Source organism: Panthera tigris, chromosome B2, assembly GCF_018350195.1.
Source record: "Panthera tigris isolate Pti1 chromosome B2, P.tigris_Pti1_mat1.1, whole genome shotgun sequence".
NCBI lineage: Eukaryota > Metazoa > Chordata > Mammalia > Carnivora > Felidae > Panthera > Panthera tigris.
Window position 1 is genome coordinate 128,349,564 of NC_056664.1, and position 19,212 is coordinate 128,368,775.

The window sequence follows — 19,212 nt, forward strand, 5'->3', positions numbered from 1 at the left end:
CTCATTGTTCATGAGCTGGAGCCCCACACTGGGCTCTGCACCAACAGCACAGAGCCTGTCTGGGCTCTCTCTCTCTCCCTCTCTCTCTCTCTGTCTCTCCTCTGCTCACACTCTCAATCTCTCTCAAAATAAATAACTAAAACATTAATAAATGAATAAATAAATGATATAAATATGAGGAAAAAACATGGGTGAATTCCTCTTTGATCTTGGTACAAGGAAAGTCTTTCTAACCACAACTTACAATCCAGACAAAATGAAAGAATAGATCAATACATGTGACTACATAAAAATATAAAAACATTTGCATGGCAAAAGCACCATATATACAAAGTCAAAAGACAACCGACACACTGAGAAAAATGTGTGTAACTTATACCATAGACACAGTGCTATACCCTCAATATTTAAAGAATTCTCAGAAAGGAGGGAAATAACCAAAATCAACAGAAGAATGGGAAAAAGACAGGAACAGAAAATTCACTTAAACACATATAGATGGCATTTAAACATGTGAAAAGATATTCAAATAGCTCATAATTAAAGAAACACAAGTTAGAACTACACCATTTCTCACCTATCAGATAAGCAACAATTTTAAAGTATGACAACACATCCTGTTGGCAAGGCTGGGGAAAACAGGCACCGTCATGCATGGCTGGTGGGAATACAAATTGGCACAGCCCTTTGAAAGGGGAACTTGGCAATGACTAACAAAGCAATCCATGGACTTACTTTTCAACTGAGCAATCCCACTTCTAGGAATCTACCCTGAAGATACATCCCCAAAAATACAAAAATACATATGCACAGATTATTCACTGCAGCATTCTGCAGAAAGAGCTTATGTACCCATCCTCTGGACAACAGTTGTATAAACGATAGTACACTCAGGCCATGGAGTATTATGCAGCTATAAAAAGAATGAAAAGGTTCCTATGAACTGGTGTGGTATGCTTACTAGGATATATTGTTAAGTGAAAAAAAAGCAAAATATAAGAGTATCAGTAGGATGCTTCCCTTTGTGGACAAGGAAATAAGAAATTATGCAGGTGTCTTCTCAATAGTGCAGAGAAGAACTAGTGAGATAGAAACAAGGAGTAGGTGGAATGAGTTGGAAAGGATGGGGGAATGAGAACAGGATAGAATGGATGGTAAGGACAGGGGAGTGGCTTTTCTTAGTAAGTCTTTTTATATAGTTTGGACTTTTGGCGACCAGAGTAGTGATTCACTTACTCAGGATATGTAGATAAATAAAATCAGCAAGGATGGGAAAGAGAATCCAATATGGAGTGTGTATCAGTCAGGGTCAAATCAGGAAGTAGAAATCATGCAGTGATTTGAACAGGGAAGTTTAATATAAACTCCAACTGTAAAGGTGTAAAGAGAACTCTGAAGAATGCTCTAAGGCGGAGACAGCCTGAGGAATGAACAAACTTGGAAGGGGCCTCTCCCCAAGGGTGAATGAGATTCAGATCTCACTGGAGAGGGTGTGGTAGATGGAGACATTCAGTGAATGCTAAAAATTAGTGGGTTGCCTGGGCCAGAGCAGCTCCACAGTCACCAAGCAAGCAGGAAATACCCTTCTGGGGTGCAGGCAGGCCGAAGCTGGCAGGAAGGAATTGCAGCCAGGGCCGACAAGCCAAAAGCACTCCCCTGGGGTAGATGTGGCCAGGACAACAGACAGGCACACAGAAGGTGTTGGGCTACTGGAAGCCTACTCACCAGAAGAACAGCATGAGGCCCAGGGTGATGTCCATGTTGGGAGCGCCACAGTGAGGTGGTCACTGGACTGGGGCCAAGGCTGTGAGCTCACCCAGTGACTATGTGGTCTGGACAAGTAGCTGGGGCAGAGCAGCACTGGATTTTTCCACATGCTGCTGGCAGCCACGTGGTAGGAGTGAGGAGATAACAAAACAGCAGCACAGTAGAGCCGGGAGGAGAAGCACCTTTCACCTATAATGTCCCTCCAGTGCCCTTACCTGGGAAATCATAACATCATGCTCTCTGTGAAGGAGAAATGCTTAATTTCCAGCTCCATCATTGCAGCGTAGGTAACAAAGGGTGAATTTAGGTAAGGGACAATATATTAATAACTGGCAAAGAACACAAACAATAAACCTGACTTCACAGTAACAAATTCCAAGCAATGAGTGCACCTGGTGCCCAGATCTGGGTCTCTGAATACCATTCTCCAACAAAAGGAACCAAGGCTTGGTCATGCCATGGCAGAGCAGAGAATGTACAAGATGAGCCTAGAACATCTTGGGGTGCCAGAAAGTAAGTGTTTTAAAACAAATGATGGGAAACATGTCAAAAGGATCGCAGCCAAACTTGAAGGGGCTCTTTTGGCCAAATAGGGGACAATATGAACAAACAAAATAACCAATGATGTGAATACACCCCACAGAATACAGTAGATATCCATGAGTCCATGCCTATATAAATAAATAATTGGGTAAACAGGGAAGAAGAGAAAGCTATTCTTTACAATGAAAGTCTAAATAATACATGTATAAGTAATGATGGAAAAAGAATGCCACCGTTTTAAAATACTATAGTAATGACAGTTTTCGGCAGGAATTATCGATGAGTGGTAAAAATTCATGGCGAAAGTATTATTATTAGAAAGTATTATTTATTAGAAACAGGATATTTACATAGTTGCAAAGTAGTCCCCTAGAAAATACTTACTAATTAAAGAGGAAAATAGTTACTTCATAGTAGGGAAATCTAGCAGATACCACCTTAACCAAATGATCACAGTTAATACCACCAGTCATGTGACAAATCATGTGCCTCTTGGTCTGACCCACAGAGAAGAACACAATATAACTTCCATCGTATTCTTACCAAAAATGCACAACCCCAATTTACTTATGAAGAAACATCGGACAAACCCAAATGAGGGACATTCTGCAAAAATAACTGACTAGTACTTTATTTTAAAGTGTTGAGGTTATGAAAGATGAAAAAAGACTAAGGAATTGTTCTAGATTGAAGGGATGAATCAAACAAAGTGGCCAGGATGCCAAATGGGAAGAGATGTTCCTCTCAGGGTCGTATGAGTACAGGGCTGGCCGCGAAGGAGACCGAGGAGACAGGACAACTGAATACAGCATGTCACCCTGGGTTAGATCCTGGACATTTATGGAGAAACTGGTGAAATTCACGTAAGGTCTATGGATTATGTAATAGAATTGTATCAATGTTAATGTCCTGATTTGGGTCATTGTGCTGTGGTTATGTAAGTTTTCACATTTGAGGACTCTGGATATACAGGAAATTTTTTGTACTGTTTGTGCAACACTTTTAAGCTTAAAATTAATTTAAAATAAAAAGTTTAAACGTTTTTAATTAAAAAATATTAAAGGGGTGCCTGGGTGGCTCAGTCGGTTAAGAGTCCGACTTCAGCTCAGGTCATGATCTCGCGGTTCGTGAGTTCAAGTCCCACGTCGGGCTCTGTGCTGATAGCTCGGAGCCTGGAGCCTGCTTTGGATTCTGTGTCTCCCTCTCTCTCTTCCCCTCCCCCACTCACATTCTGCCTCTCTGTCTCTCAAAACTAAATAAAACATTTTAAAAAATATATTAAAGACAGAGGTACCTGGGTAGCTCAGTAGGTTGAGCAACCAACACTTGATTTCGGCTGAGGTCATGATCCCAGGGTCATGGGATTGAACCTTGCACTGGGCTCCTCACAGAGCACGGAATCTCTCTCTCTCTCTCTCCCTCTCTCTCTTTTTTTTTCCTGCCCCTCACCCCCACTCACATTCTCTCTCTCTTCCTAAAAATAAAGAAGAAAGAAAGAAAGAAAGAAAGAAAGAAAGAAAGAAAGAAAGAAAGAAAGAAAGAAAGAAAGAAAAAGAGAGAGAGAGGGAGGGAGGAAGAAAGGAAGGAGGGAAGGAAGGAAGGAAGGAAGGAAGGAAGGAAGGAAGGAAGGAAAGAAGAAAAACTTAAAGGAACCAACAAGGAAGGGTGCAGGCTGCTGGTGAAGAGAGCCTAGCATAATGTCACATATGGGAGCACTTAATAAATCAGGAAATGATAATGTGCGGTAAAAGCATGGGCTTTGGAACCATCCACATGTGAGCTCAGTTCTGACCTTGTTACTTATTAGTTGTGTGATGTCCTAATCTTCCTAAATCTCAGTTTACTCATATGTAAAGTAGGCTGCCATAATAATACCTACTCTATATGATTGCTTTTGATTATCTACATTCCTATCTCTATTATGATTATATTCAATAAACAATATTTGTAGAGAACTTACCTTATAGAATTCTCAGTAGTTGTTAGTGAGGTTATGATCAGCCCCACCAACAACTAGATTATTCCTTGTGAGCAACTAAATGCTGCACCTAAAGGTCCCCTTTAAGACGACTCAGATACCCCATAGACAGTGTCTATAAGGTTTTGATGTACCTCACTGTAAGTAAATCCAATACACGAAATGTTAAACTTATAAAATGGATACATAATAAGTGACTATTTTTATGAAGACATGATTCACAGGGCCTTTTTTTTTTTGGAGCAAATAGCATTTGGTTTACTTTTAATTTTGTAGAAGCAGGTCTATGACATAAAGCAGTTATTTGTACACTGCCTTAAGCAAACTGAGAAAGGGCCACTGCTGAATGGCTTACGGGTGGGGAGAATCTGGCTCACTAATAAGCCTTAAAGGTTGACTCTTTCAAAGGGGTAAAGAGAAGCCAAACTCCCCAGCTTGTCTTTTCTAAGCAGATTCTGAACTACTTAAATGTGATGACATAAATCAAATATTTGAGGTTAAGGATTGCTTGTAGATTCATGCTTTCTCCTTGAATCCATTTTTGAGGTAACTCCAGCATAAATACTGGAGAAGCACAGAAGAAGGTTGAAAATGGCTAAACGTACTCTATTCAGGGCTATTTCAGTGCTAAGTCAAACACTGAAACGTCTGGTGTTTCTAGTAATACATTTATTTTATGAAAAGGATATAAGATCAAGACGCTTCTGTGGCAACTGCTCCATAAGTAAATAAGGGGTGCAAATCATCATGAGGTATGCCAATCTGCTGTCTTCCAAGTATTTCCAATAATCCTTTAAGTCTAGGAACAAAAGTTAAATTCCTGAATAAATTCTCTTATCTTTAAAATCTGCTCCAAAGTTTCAGAAACCCTAGCTTTTGAATATTAACCAAAAGGAGTTTCCATCCAGTCATCTGGAAACTTTTGCTCAAATTCATGCTAACTTTAACCAAGTTGTTGTAATCGTTCACTGACCCCTTGTTAATTCCTAAGCACTGTGGCCGGGGCCACACTGGTTGCTCTAAAGCGTCTTCATCTCTGAGTCTCATCCAACAGTGCTCCCTTCACTACCTTATGTTGCTAAGATCTAGTATATTTAGAACAAGTGTCATCGAAACCCTTATGCTGGTGTCTCCACCCCCATCCAGTCCCCACCCTGTCCTTCAGCCTTTGTACAAATACTCTCTCCTTCAAGATTCTCCCCTTCACTTGGATGCTCAATCTCATACCCTGATAAGTAAATGTACCATTTACTTTTCTGGTCTTCTTTCAAAATAACATAGGCCTCCCTTATGCTTTCCCTGAATATTTTCTGTACAATTAGCTCTACACTTACTGTTTCCCTGCCTGAATCACTGGCTTATTGTTTAAACCTGCTATCTATCCTCACATCTCCACAGAAATAGCTAGGTTATTAACATCTGTCTTCTCTGTCTCCGTCACTTCTGCCTTTGGTGAACACATCAGGCTCAATACTAACTCGAAAACTTTACTCCTCTTGTGGCCCCACCCGAAGTCTTTCCTCTTCTTCATTTATCTCACTCCTACCCATCTTTAAAATTTTTTTCAAGTTTAATTTTGAGAAAGACAGAGAGAGCGAGCAAGGGAGGGGCAGACAGAGAGGAAGGGAGAGAGGGAGAGAGAGAACCCAAAGCAGGCTCCGTGCTGTCAGCACAGAGTCCGATGCGGGGCTCAAACTCACGAACCACGAGATCATGTCCTGAGCTGAAACCAAGAGTCAGATGCTTAACCGACTGAGCCACCCAAGCACCCCTACTCCTACCCATCTTTAAAGGTCCAGCTTGAGCCCCTTTGCATCTGTGAAGTCTCACCAGAATCTCTCTTCTCTGAATTCTTGTAATACTGTCAATAGAACCCATTGCATCCCAGAGGTGCACCTGAATTGTGCTTCGGGGAGCTACACAGTCCGCACCACATGCAGTCTTGCCTAGCTGTTCTTTCTTGGCCAAGGTGTGAGTATGTATGCTTCATCATGCCCCTTGGACTCTGTCTCCCAGGAATGCAAATCTGGAATGGAGTGACTGAAGGAGAAAATGGATGGAACTAAACCAGCCAGGCTCTAGAGTCCTGGTAAGCCTGTGTCCTAGTGCACCCCCTGGATCCTGGGAGGTACAAGATTTGGATGGACTTGGCTCTTCACATTTCCTTCGTTTCTGTGAGCTGCACATTTTTCCCCCTTAAGCTGGCCAGAGTAAATATTTCTCCCTTACATCCAAATAAATTCTCCTGTTGCCTTTTATTACTGTTTAATTTGAGGAGAAAGGGGCTAAGTAAGTCTTGTGAACCAATGAGAGAGAAAGTTTCTTAAGGACAGAAACACTGTCTTATGACTCTATGTATCTTACATAAATATTTAACAACTCAACTGCATGGCAATAATATATGAAAATCCTCATCTATAAACAAAGAAACAGGAATACCCCCTGAGATCATCCGCATGACTCCATGTTGCAGTTGAAGATCATGCATTCACTCCATAAGCACACTCTGAGTACCAACTATTAACCAAGCACTAAGTTAGGGACAGGAGTCGTGTGCAAGATGAAAAAGACAAAAGACAGGGCACCTTCCCCGGCTCTTCCACTTTGCAGTTTAACTTGTGTCTTATACAATGATACTACCTATTATTAATTTGTACTTCTGAAGCATTTTCAAATACAACACATCATTTGTTATTCCGATTAGATCCGTGGGAAAGCTACTGTTTGGTCATGTGACCAAGATCAAAACCAGGGCTACAATGAGAAGACAAGTCCCTTGTTTTACAGTGATATTCCTTCCCTCTCCCCCACAATGAGAAACATTTCCTTCAGGACACAATTAAATGCTGGTACGATATTTTATTTAATTCCCACATTACATCCAACTCATAGGTTATTCCTTTGTTGTACAAGATAAAGGTAGTTTCTGAGTTTTTGCTAGAGGAAAACAACAAAAGTACTAGCTGACTAGCAAATATTTCTGTAGTGGACACCAGTGCATTGCATCAGGCTATCCTGTGATAACACCAGTCAAGACACACACAGTTCCTGTACAGTTCATGTACATGTTCAGTACATGTACAGTTCATGTACTTCTTCTTCATGTACAGTTACTGCGAATGTAGGCCGACTGGGGCACTGCTAGGATGGTTTGCGAGGGAGAGGAGTAAGAGCATTAAGAGATTCTACACTCAGTACATTCCCAAACTGGCAGGTGAGAGAGATCTGAAAGACTACAAAATGTAGAATGAGGTCAAGCACTGATTTAAAAGTCTATGTATTTCTTTGATCATAATACCTAGCACTTGTTCAGAGAATTTGCTCATGTTAATTACTCCTCATAGCCTCATTCTATAATAGCAACAGCTGCATATTGTCTTCATTGGTGAAGATGCATTAAAAGGGAGTGAAAAAATTGTTCATATCTGTAAAGGAAGTGGAGGCAGAACTGGTTTCTAAATCTTAGACCATTATTAAAAGCTCCAGCTATGAGAAAAGATAAACCCAGGTTCAAATTCAAGCTCTGTCATTTAACAGCTATGTGACCCTAGGTAAGCCACTTACTTCCCATGTCTCAGGTTCTTCGTCTGTTAAAAAAGAGTATGTGGGGGCGCCTGGGTGGCTCAGTCAGTTGAGCATCTGACTTCAGCTCAGGTCATGACCTCGTGGTTTGAGGGTTTGAGCCCCACATTGGGCTCTGTGCTGACAGCTCAGAGCCTGGACCCTGCTTCAGATTCTGTGTGCCCCTCTCTCTCTGCCCCTTCCTCGCTCATACTCTGTCTCTCTCTCTCTCTCTCAAAAACAAATAAACATTAATTTTTTTTTTAAATATGTGATTGATTGCAAAAATGGGCCCAACTGTGCAGCACTGCCTATACCCATGCCTTTTGCCATGATGTTTTCCAGTGCTTCCCCCCCTCCAAGGGATGGGGTGCAGAATTCCACGTCCTTACATTCAGCTACATGACTTGCTTTGACCAATGAGATATTAACAGACTGCAGACAGAAGGTTGAAATGGATTTATGCAATCAGGCTTGTTCAGAGCTTGCAGCTCTGTAATCACCACCAGAACATGCCCAGCCCAGCCCACTGGAGGATAAGAGACAAATGGAGGAGCTGCATTGCCCCATTCATCTGAGCCAGGGCCAGGCGGGATCAGTCTTCAGTCAGCCAAACGCTATGGGTCACGAGCCAGTGCACCAAGATTGGCAGATCTGTTTAGCCAATCGCTCTAGATGTATAAACAATAAACAGTTATTTTTGTATGCCACTGAGCTTTCGTGGGTTTTTGTGATGGAGCATTGCTGTGATAGTAGGTACGTGATATATGATGGCAAAACCTATCACATACGTATTAATTTGAGAAAACACATGTAAATCACTTAGCACAATATCTGGTGATAATAATAACAACAGTAGTGAAAACGTGTGCTATTATTTTGAAGAAACAATACAGAATATGCAAAGGTATTGGCAGTTCATCTGTGGATCCTTCACAGGACGTGTCTCATTGAAATTTTTTTACAAAATCATGCAATTTTACTTCCAGTTTTTGTAAAGAACAAAGCTAATGGTCCAATTATATTTTTTAATCTTATAAGTACCCTAGGATCTATTCTCACAAGAAAAACAGTTCTTTTCCTTTGAGAAGATTCACTTTGTTAAAAAAAATTTTTTAAATACAAAACAAACACATACACACAGGGTAGAAAAAGACATGCAAATTCACTACCTACTGAAAAATGCCAAAGGCTGGCCTCATGAATAAACCCAAGTTTTAGTATTTTGTTCCAGTGAAGGGATGAGCTGGGAACAACAATCACCATCCTTCTGGTTCTTTTCCTACTTGGAATTTAAACCAGAGTTTAAATTCTGCTTCTGCCCCTGACTAGCTCTGTGATCTTGAGCACATTAAACCTTATGAACCTCTATTAATTCACTCCTTACGTGGGAAAAAGAACAGTAACGTCCGAAGTTTGCTGCGAGGATCACGTAACAGGTGCAAAGCCTTTACAGCTGTGCCCGGCATGCAAGAAAGACTCAATGAATATTAGCCATTACTGGTTAGTCTAACAAACGAGCAGGTGTTCTGTCAGCTTCATTTCTAACTAGGCTAGACCATACAGAACACTATCTAAGGAAGGTGAGCTTCCAGGCCTTGATTCAAAACAGCCCTTTGGTATTGAACTACACATATCCAACCTCAGTGTAAATCAAAAACTGAATCTCAGATGTTCCATTCCAATGTGAGGAAAAGTCACTTATGAGAGAGAGGACACGGGGTTCGGACAAATGCCAAGAGTGGTGTTTCTCAGCTGCTTCCAAGCCATCTTCCCCAGCTTCTTATGAGACTCCAAAGCGCCTTCTAACTTCACAGTGTAGTTTTGTCCATTAGCACAGACACACATCAATGCTCTTCACTTAACTAATGAATAGCATAAATAGAGAAGTGACTCGCCCTCCCTTAGACACCAAAATTCCTCCCTTTTTTTCTATTTCTCTTATTAATCTGGTAAAATTAATCATCAGAGCCACAGTGATGCTGCCTTCATCAGGAAGGGAGAATGGGAGAGAACCCTCTCCTTCATGGAGCTACTTTCTCCATACTTTCTCTTACCTTCTCTTTACCCATATTTTCCTGGTGTCAAAGAGATGGCTACTTCATCCCCTCTGGGCTTTTATGAATGCCTCTCTATTGTGGCCTCCAGAATGGGCTGAAACAGGTCAGGACATTACTTACATTAGCCCCAATGCCACAGTCAGTCAGCCTCACCTCTCTTTCTCATCTTGGACCCTGCTCAGCTATGCTATCCAACCAAGCAGGATGAAGAATGAGCACCAGATGAAAATATGGGCCGAATAATATGCCAGTCCTATAAAATTCATGAAATTTACTGGGCCACCTTATAAAAGTTAACAATACAAACTTTCTCCCATTATCAATTCAATCTGTTGCTCCCACAGAGAAATTTCAGTCCAAAATGCTGCCCTACCCTATTTCCTTTTACTGACTCAGTTCCAGACAGAAGAGGTGGTATTTGGGCCTTCGGGTGGAATCTGGGATTCTTCATCAGCAGCTGCACCCTGGGCCGTCTGCCAGTATAATCGGAGTAGAGCCTTACTTAGCACCTCCAAAGTTTGATTATTTCAACCCTGAGACTCTCATTTCCCTCTTTTTAAGAAATACCTAAGGGTCAACAGAACACATGAGAATATCACAGCACCAGCCTTAATCCCACAGAATTCAGAAGCACAAACAAATTCCCAGTAATAATCTAAACATCAGTTTCCATCTGAGGGCAGTTCCCAAGCAGTAGATTGCATTTCCCAGAGCCCAACACGTTATACGCCAGATGCTTGTTGCTCGTGCCAGCTAGAGACCATTGTAAAGATTTGGTGTTAACCAGGTCTGCAAGGGAGCAAAAGAAGAAAAAGACCTCTTCCTTTTGATTTCAGGATGCCAGTGAATTCGTAGCAAGTCCTAGAATTCAGGTCTTGGGAAGTCAGGTTCACAGGGAAAGAGAAATCCTGTATCAAGACATGAATTGTGCCACCGTGTGCTCATTGCCGTGTTTTGCCCGCACAATGGAGCCTGTATACACAAACGGCAAAATAAAAAGATGAAGGATGTTCTACGCACCCATTGAGCCCTGCTGTTGCCAAGAGTAATCAGCAGTGAAACGATAAAGCCATCAGTATTTGAATTTAAATGTTAAAATAATAATAAATCTTATGGTCTCCCTAAGGTTAGTTTATAATAAAAATAACTTCTTGATCCTGGAAAACTTATCTGGTTTCTTTCTTCCTTTCATTCCCCACTTAATGACTGAAGTTACTATTTCCATGGTGGTCTCCAAACCACACTCGGTTTCTCTGCAGATTGGCATGTCACTTCCAACAATTTCACCAGCTGCTTTTTCCTCTCAAGGGGATATGATTAAAATATTAATCCAGTTTCTGGACTAATCTAGCAAGAAAGTTCTATAAATCAATCTCCACACAGCATTTCAGTTGCTCTGAAATATGCAACGTGTCCTCTCTTTTATTTGTTATGCCTCCACAAGAAAGTTAGGTCCTAGCAAAGCACATACAAAATTTCTACCTCTGCCCCTCTACTGCTTCCTGATTTCTCAAACCTGAAAATGGGAAATCGCAAAGCCCACGTCCAAAACGTAAGTTTCCAAATGAGAAGAGATGAGCTGGAGGAAAACATAGGGGCTCAAAGTCATGCTTCCCTTGGCTGCCAGGCTATCTGGCAGTGACGGCCCTGGCCCTGGCAAAAGGGCCTGTAGACTGAGGTCTGTACGGTTCAGGAAGCCCAGACAGCGTTCTCTTGGTAGCGCTAATTCGCCCGTTTGTCCTGCTGACTGGAAACCATCCAGAACCGCAAAGCCATCACGAAACCACCTCTGGGCCTAGCATTGGGCTAAATCCTCGCTCTGGAGGAGTTTATGATCTAATTACTATAATTAGAGACCAATTGAGATTAAACTATGTGACACTAAGTAGGAGTTTGAAGAAAACGATCGTTGTGGGCTGGAGGAGTTGGAAAAGGTTTCATGGAGAATGCAGGACTTTGAAGGGAAGAGTAAAATAATGCTTGAGGCTTATGAAGTAGATAAGATGTGCTTAGGATAAAAGAACACAGCGCAGTGTAGTGGGCTTACCTAAGAAGATCCTTCAAAGCAGCGAGCCGCGTTCCCCTTGGCTTCCTGCCAGCATAGCTTCTCACTAAGAAGATGGGATTTCTCTCAGGTCAAGAAGAAATTTAATCTTTCCTGAAATTGTTTAGCATTTGAATCAGGATGGTGACATTGACCATATAAAAACCCAGCTGACATCCTTAACTTATTTAGCCCTCCAATATAGAAATGTCATTGAGAGAAATGACTTTCTATCAATGCCAGTACAGGCTAGATTAAAAGCTAAAAAAAAAAAAACAAAAAAATAAAAGCTGAAAGCACTTTCATGTGGAGTCAGGCTTACTGGTGGAGTGATAGGGCTTTTTCCAAAGGGTATGCAAAGCCGAGAAAGATCATCGGCAATACTTTCTGGGATTAGGATTACAACAAGCAGTAGAATTCCAATTGTTCCATTAATCTAAAAAAAACATACTGTGGGTTCCGGTCCAAGTAGTTAATAAAAATAGCGATACTCTGTTTTATTATTTTCCCTTAATTATTAACTTGGCATTCATCTGCGTATTTTAATTGAACTACGTCCATTAAATGACAAAAGTGTCTCTGGAGGAACAAATGGGTTTATCCAGCTCTCCCCAAGATGAACAACAGAACAGGTGGACAGGGGTGCAAGCATTTTTCAACATGGCAAACCTGATTTTACCAAAAGAAAAACTGTCAAGGTCCATTTTCTCCCTCATGTTTAACTAAATTGCTGATCGAAGCAACTAGCATGGTGGGTTAATTCTGAAATCTTAACTGTAATTATTATGTAAAACTGAAATGTACCTTTATTTCAGTTTCTCTTTTGGGGGAAGATTTTTTTTTTTTTTTTAATGGAAGAACAACAATCTTATATCATTCCAAGTATCATTTGCAGATCGGGTTTTCCATAAAGTGCAGAGAGGTCTTGCTTAAACCGTTCTTACTTATTTATTTGTTTGTTTGTTTAGAGTGCACGTGCGCATGAGCAGGAAAGGGGCAGAGAGACAGGGAGAATCTCAAGCAGGCTTTATGCTGTCAGCACAGAGCCTGACACGGGGCTTGATCTCATGAACCGTGAGATCATGACCTGAGATGAAACCAAGAGCCCAACGCTTAACCAACTGAGACACCCAGGCACCCCTAAACCGATGTTTCTGAATTGTTTGTCTATACTTCAGCCTAGGAACCGAAAGCAAAGGGGGCTGTGGTAGGAACAAGAGTGGGTGCTGGAAGGTCAGAGGAAGTGCATAACCCAGTCCACTGTGCTCCTTTTAGAGACGCTAGCGTAAGCCTGGAATCTACCACTCACTCCTCCAGTTCTCAATTGTTTATGATCCATCAGAAGTTCCCAGTTAGGCGGACAGGACGTAGTCGCAAAGAAGCTGCTTCTGAGCCACCACCATCTGGGAGTGTGTTTGTTATGCTGACCACAAGCCTAGGACACTTCCAGGGCGGCCACTCCAGTGCTTTCCGGCAAACATACATGATGAATGGTGTGCATGTGCAGACACACACCCATGGGCGTTCCCAGGATCATGCACAATTCCCTGAATGCTGGCTTTAACCACACCCCTTGTCCAAAACAAGAAAGCATGGCAGAATATTCGATGAGAGAGTTAAGACGGAAAGGCTTGATTCTGCACTAAGGTGTGCTTTGAACAAAAAGAAATAATTCATAGACGTCAGCAAATTATTAAGAAAAAAACGAATTAAAACATTTTCAGAGTTGCAACATCATGTTGACAACTGTTGCCTTTGACACTAAGCTGCCTGGGACACCCAGCATCGGTGTCACACGAGTCAACTGCAACTGATCAGTCTCAAGGGCTGCTCTGACTGGTGGCCACCAAGTATGGCAGGTGCCATCATGCTGTCCTTTCTCGGTAGAGAGGGGACCAACATCTAGGACATACGGTATGATGACTAGGAGCACACACTCTGGGGACAGCCTGTCTGAAATCAAGTCCTGGCTTCACATTTTCTGCTCTTCGCTGAGATTATTCACAAATATTTCAATTCTCCTCCTCCTGAGGTAGCTGGTAGATTACATCTCCTGCCACCTTGACATTAGGCATAGCTATGTGCCTTACGTCAGCAGAAATGACGTGTCACTTCTGGGCAAAAGCCAGTCAGACTCCTTACTCAAGAGTGGTCCCAGGTCCCGCAGTGTAGGAATCACCTGGGGGCTTGCTAGAAATGCCAGCCCAGACCTCCTGAATAATAATGTGCATTTAACGAGTTCCTTGGGTCATTCATATGCGCATCAAGTTGGCGAAGCCCTGACTGAAGACATAGAGCATTATTCACTATCTTCTCCTCTCCCACTGCAGTGACTGAGGGCGTTCAACGACATTCCAGATGGTACAGTATAACCTAGACCCCTGGCCTGACTGGAGACAGACAAGTGAAGCATAAAAGAAGTGAAACTTTGTTCTAAGGCACTAAAACCCTGAGGGGTATTACCTTGGCATAACCTAGCCCATTCCAACTGACATCATCACTTAGTACTCTGTGACCCTGGGCAAGTTACACAATATCCCTGTGCCTCAGTTTCCTTGATGTAAAGCAGAGATGATAACCGTACTGACTCAGAGGGTTGTTACAAGGATTAATAAGGGAACAGATGAATAGAACCTGGCAAGTTCTAAGTGAATATTATCTTCTATTATTGACACACTCCGTCCCCCTAGCTCAAATCTGGTCTAGTGATGTAATTTGTCTCCTTACCTCAGTGACCATAGTGTCAAGACGTTTGTCGCCGGCAATGCCCCACCCCAAAACACACACACTCCGGGAACAGGTATGAAATCACACATCAAAAAGAAAGGAAAAATTACCCCCTTCTCAGAGGAAAGTGGATCTTACTCATGATAACTCGGCCCAAGCATGCCTTCCCTGTGTCTTCACATGATTGTCATCTTCTATTCTAACACTGCATATCCTGCCCCTCACCCTCCCACCTACTTTCCAAACCCCACCAGCCTCTCTGGGCTCAGCCTCTCCTCCTTCTCCACGGTCTCCTCCAAATCCTGCTTTCCTATGCAACATAGAATTTACACATAGTATTTGTCTGTTACATGAAAGGCTTTGTCCTGAGCTCAATGGTGAGTAAAAAACCAAAATTCCTATTAAGTGTTTATTTTTTGTCTTTTCTTCAAACTCAATGTATGTAATTCTAGTACCAAAGGGTTACCAAGCCTGTTACAGAGAAAACCGGGGAAGGCACAGTGATGGGAACGGTATGAAGATAGTTTCTATTTGAGCCCCACGTCGGGCTCTGGGCTGATGGCTCAGAGCCTGGAGCCTGCTTCCGATTCTGTTGTCTCCTTCTCTCTCTGCCCCTCCCCCCTTCATGCTCTGTCTCTCTCTGTCTCAAAAATAAATAAACGTTAAAGAAAAAATTTAAAAAAATAAATAAATAAAGGGTCCGGGGTGCCTGGGTGGCTCAGTTGGTTAAGCATCCGACTCTTGGCTTCAGCTCAGGTCATGACCTCACGGTTTGTGAGATCAAGCCCTGAATCAGGCTCTGTGCTGACAGTGCAGAATCTGCTTGAGTGTCTCTCTCTCTCTCTCTCTCTCTCTCTCTCTCTCTTTCTGCCTTCTCGTCCCACTTGAGCTCTCTTTCTCTCAAAAATAAATACTTAAAAGGGTCCAATAGATTTCTGCCATTAGAGTAACTCCTTACAGATAAGTATTTGGTAATATTTTTAATATCACAATCATAAATAAAATATATATTCTTACCCCACAAAATTGATAAATTGTCTTTTCTCCTTGCCATTCTCTTAAAGTATATGTAAGGAAACAAAATATTCTAAGTCAAGGGCGCCTGGGTGGCTCAGTCAGTTAAGTGTTAGACTTCTGCTTAGTTCATGATCTCATGGTTCATGAGTTCCAGTCCCACGTCAGACTCCACACTGACAGTGTGGAACCTGCCTGGGATTCTCTCTCTCCCTCTCTGCCCCTGCTCCATTTGCACTTTCTCTAACTAAAAATAAATAAACTAAACACACACACACACACACACACACACACACACACACAATATCCTAAGTCAAGTAAGTATTTTAGGATCTTGGATTTCTCTTTCATATTTATAAACTGACTTTTTCAAAAAATCATGGTACTAACTTTCTTACAGCATACACAAAAACACCTCAAAATGGATGAAAAACCTAAATGCAAGACAAGAAGCCATCAAAATCCTCAAGGAGAAAGCAGGCAAAAACTTCTTTGACCTTGGCCACAGCAACTTCTTACTCAACACATCTCCAGAGGAAAGGGAAACAAAAGCAAAAATGAACTATTGGGACCTCATCAAAATAAAAAGCTTCTGCACAGTGAAGGAAACAATCAGCAAAACTAAAAGGCAACCCACAGAATGGGAGAAGATATTTCCAAATGACATATCAGATAAAGGGTTAGTATCCAAAATCTATAAAGAACTTATCAAACTCAACATCCAAAAAAACAAATAGTCCAGTGAAGAACTGAACAAAAGACATGAACAGACACTTCTCCAAAGAAGACATCCAGATGGCCAACCGACACATGGAAAAATGCTCCACATCACTCATCACCAGGGAAATACAAATCAAAACCACAATGAGATACTACCTCACACCTGTCAGAATGGCTAACATTAACAACTAAGACAACAACAGATCTTGGCAAGGATGCAGAGAAAGAGGATCTCTTTCGCACTGCTGGAGGGAATGCAAACTGGTGCAGCCACTCTGGAAAACAGTATGGAGGTTCCTCAAAAAATTGAAAATAGAACTGCCCTATGACCCGGCAATTGCACTACTAGGCATTTACCCACGGGATACAGGAATGCTGTTTCGAAGGGGCACACGCACCCCAATGTTTATAGCAGCACTATTAACAATACCCAAAGTATGGAAAGAACCCAAATGTGCACTGATGGATAAGTGGATAAAGAAGATGTGGTATATATATGCAATGGAGTATTACTTGGCAATCAAAAAGAATGAAATCTTGCCACTTGCAAGATTGATGGAACTAGAGGGTATTATGTTAAGCGAAATTAGTCAGAGAAAGACAAGTATCATATGACTTCACTCATATGAGGACTTTAAGACACAGAACAGATGAACATAAGGGAAGGGAAGCAAAAATAATATAAAAACAGGGAGGGAGACAAACTATAAGAGACTCTTAAATACAGAGAACAAACTGAGGGTTGCTGGAGGGATTGTGGGAGGGTGGATGGGCTAAATGGGTAAGGGGCATTAAGGAATCTACTCCTGAAATCATTGTTGCACTACATGCTAACTTGGATGTAAATTAAAAAATAAATAAATAATTTTTAAAAAATGGTACTAAAGCAATTAACCACCACTACACAATGAGCCACATTATTCAGTTCCAAAGTCAGAGAACTGTAACAAGCACCTTAGAGAATGAACCTCAACGTTTTATATCCTCTAGACCAGGGGTACCAAACATTTTCCTAAAGAGCCAGACATATTTAAATGCTTTAGGCTTTGGGAGCCATAGGCGTCTATCACCACCACTCAGCTCTGTAATGTAGCACAGAGGCAGCTTCAAACAACACGAAAACAAAAGGGCATGACTGTGTTCTAATAAAACTTAATTTGTGGACACTAAAATTTGAATTTCATACGATGTTCACAGGTCACTACATTCTTCTTTTGATTTCCCCCCCAACCATTTCAAAACATAAAACCATTTTTAACTTGTTAGTGGTACCAAAAGAGGCAGCAGGCTGGGCTTGACCCACGGGCCATATTTTGCTGACTCCTGTTCTAGACTCATAAGTTCATGCTTCTTCAACCACACAACAAATCTCCCTAATAATCATCAACAAGTGGTGTTTAGCTCAATATTCACTTAAAAATAAGGTGTGAAACAATCCCAGGAGCCTGTTTTTATTAGCTCAACCTGAAAAAACATAAGATCCAAAAGATGTCAAACTTTCACCAGAACTTAATGCCACCCGTCACCCCTTTCTTCACCACACACAATTAACAATTTACGGAATAAGAAAATAGTTGGCAGTTGTCTTCCTAGAAGTCAGTGTAGTCTCACTCCTTTGCCAAAAGGCAGAGAAACCAGTTCTTGATGCCTCTTTTCCCCAAGGCTATTCAAGGCCAGTTGATGCAGAATGACTGAGGACAAGCTTTGGCTTCCACGTGGATTTTTAAGCAGGAACTTTACTACTTTAAAATTTTTTTAATGATTTTTTTAAGAGCCTTGGTTTTTGCTATTTTTACCGACACCCATTTTAAAAGCAGCAGTGCTTAAAACATTTTAAGTCTAGATGTCTCTATGGAAACCCAAGAGAATTCTGCTTAAGGCCAATGACTACCTACCTAGATTATACATCCTATTGGATCACTACAGGTAATCCTTGAAACCAGAAACATCTCAGACCTGTTTTTCCAGAAATCTCTCTTATCAGATATAATTAAATTGATCTAAGTATTAGTTTTACTGAGATCAGGAGAGAAAGAAGTTATTTATTTGAGGCTTCCTTTTAATTTTTAGTAAGACATCCTCATTTAAAATATTCCTGGGGTGCTTAGTTGGCTCCGTCAGAGCATGTGACTCTTGATCTTGGAGTCATGAGTTCAAGCCCCACGTTGGGTATAAATAAATAAATAAATAAATAAAGCTTTAAAAAATAATAAAACATTCTTATTACAAAAAGAATTTTGTGAATTTCAGCAGACATAATAAAAAAGAAAGATTGCAATCATATAACCTAACAGTTGCTTTGCAATTGAGATCACTGATTTCATCTCCTTCTTTCCACTAATGTCAAATGCATTTTCTTTTACAAATTTAAGTTTCTCAGGGCACCTGGGTGGCTCAGTCGGTTAAGTGCCCAACTTCTCTCAGGTCATGATCTCGCAGTTCATGGGTTCGAGCTCCGTGTCAGGCTCTGTGCTGGCAGGTCAGAGCTTGGAGCCTGCTTTGGATTCTGTATCTCCCTTTCTCTGCCCCTCACCCACTCACGCTCTGTCTCTCTCTCTCCCTCTCTCAAAAATAAACATAAAAAAAAAATTTTAAGTTTCTCTCCTTGGACTGCTTATTCATTGCAAGGGAGGAAAAAAAAATATTATATAGTGTAGAAATCAGGTAATCAAAACTATCCAGGTGACCAAAATTAACATCACCAGTGAGGACTTCATGGCCTTTGGGTGTCTTCAGATGTGATATTCTGAGAATATAACATCACCTAAAACACATAACCTGAATCCAATCATGAGAAA

General features: G+C 41.3%; 1 protein-coding gene across 3 annotated transcripts in view; it reads right to left on the reverse strand.

The window, feature by feature from the left end:
- Positions 1-4,919: 4,919 nt before the first annotated feature.
- ADAT2 (adenosine deaminase tRNA specific 2) overlaps positions 4,920-19,212 on the reverse strand; it is a 47,179-nt gene continuing 32,886 nt past the window's right edge. Inside the window, exons 6-7 of one of the 3 annotated variants that reach the window (XR_006217899.1) lie at positions 11,957-12,067; positions 5,007-5,087 (exon numbers count right to left, since the gene is read on the reverse strand). Coding sequence is in view for 2 of the 3 variants with exons in the window: in XM_042987246.1 (XP_042843180.1) it covers positions 4,963-5,087 (125 nt within the window). In the remaining variant the exon portion in view is untranslated. Of the gene's footprint in view, positions 5,088-11,956; positions 12,068-19,212 lie in introns of all 3 variants that reach the window. The other 2 variants (XM_042987246.1, XM_042987245.1) reach the window with 2 other exon arrangements.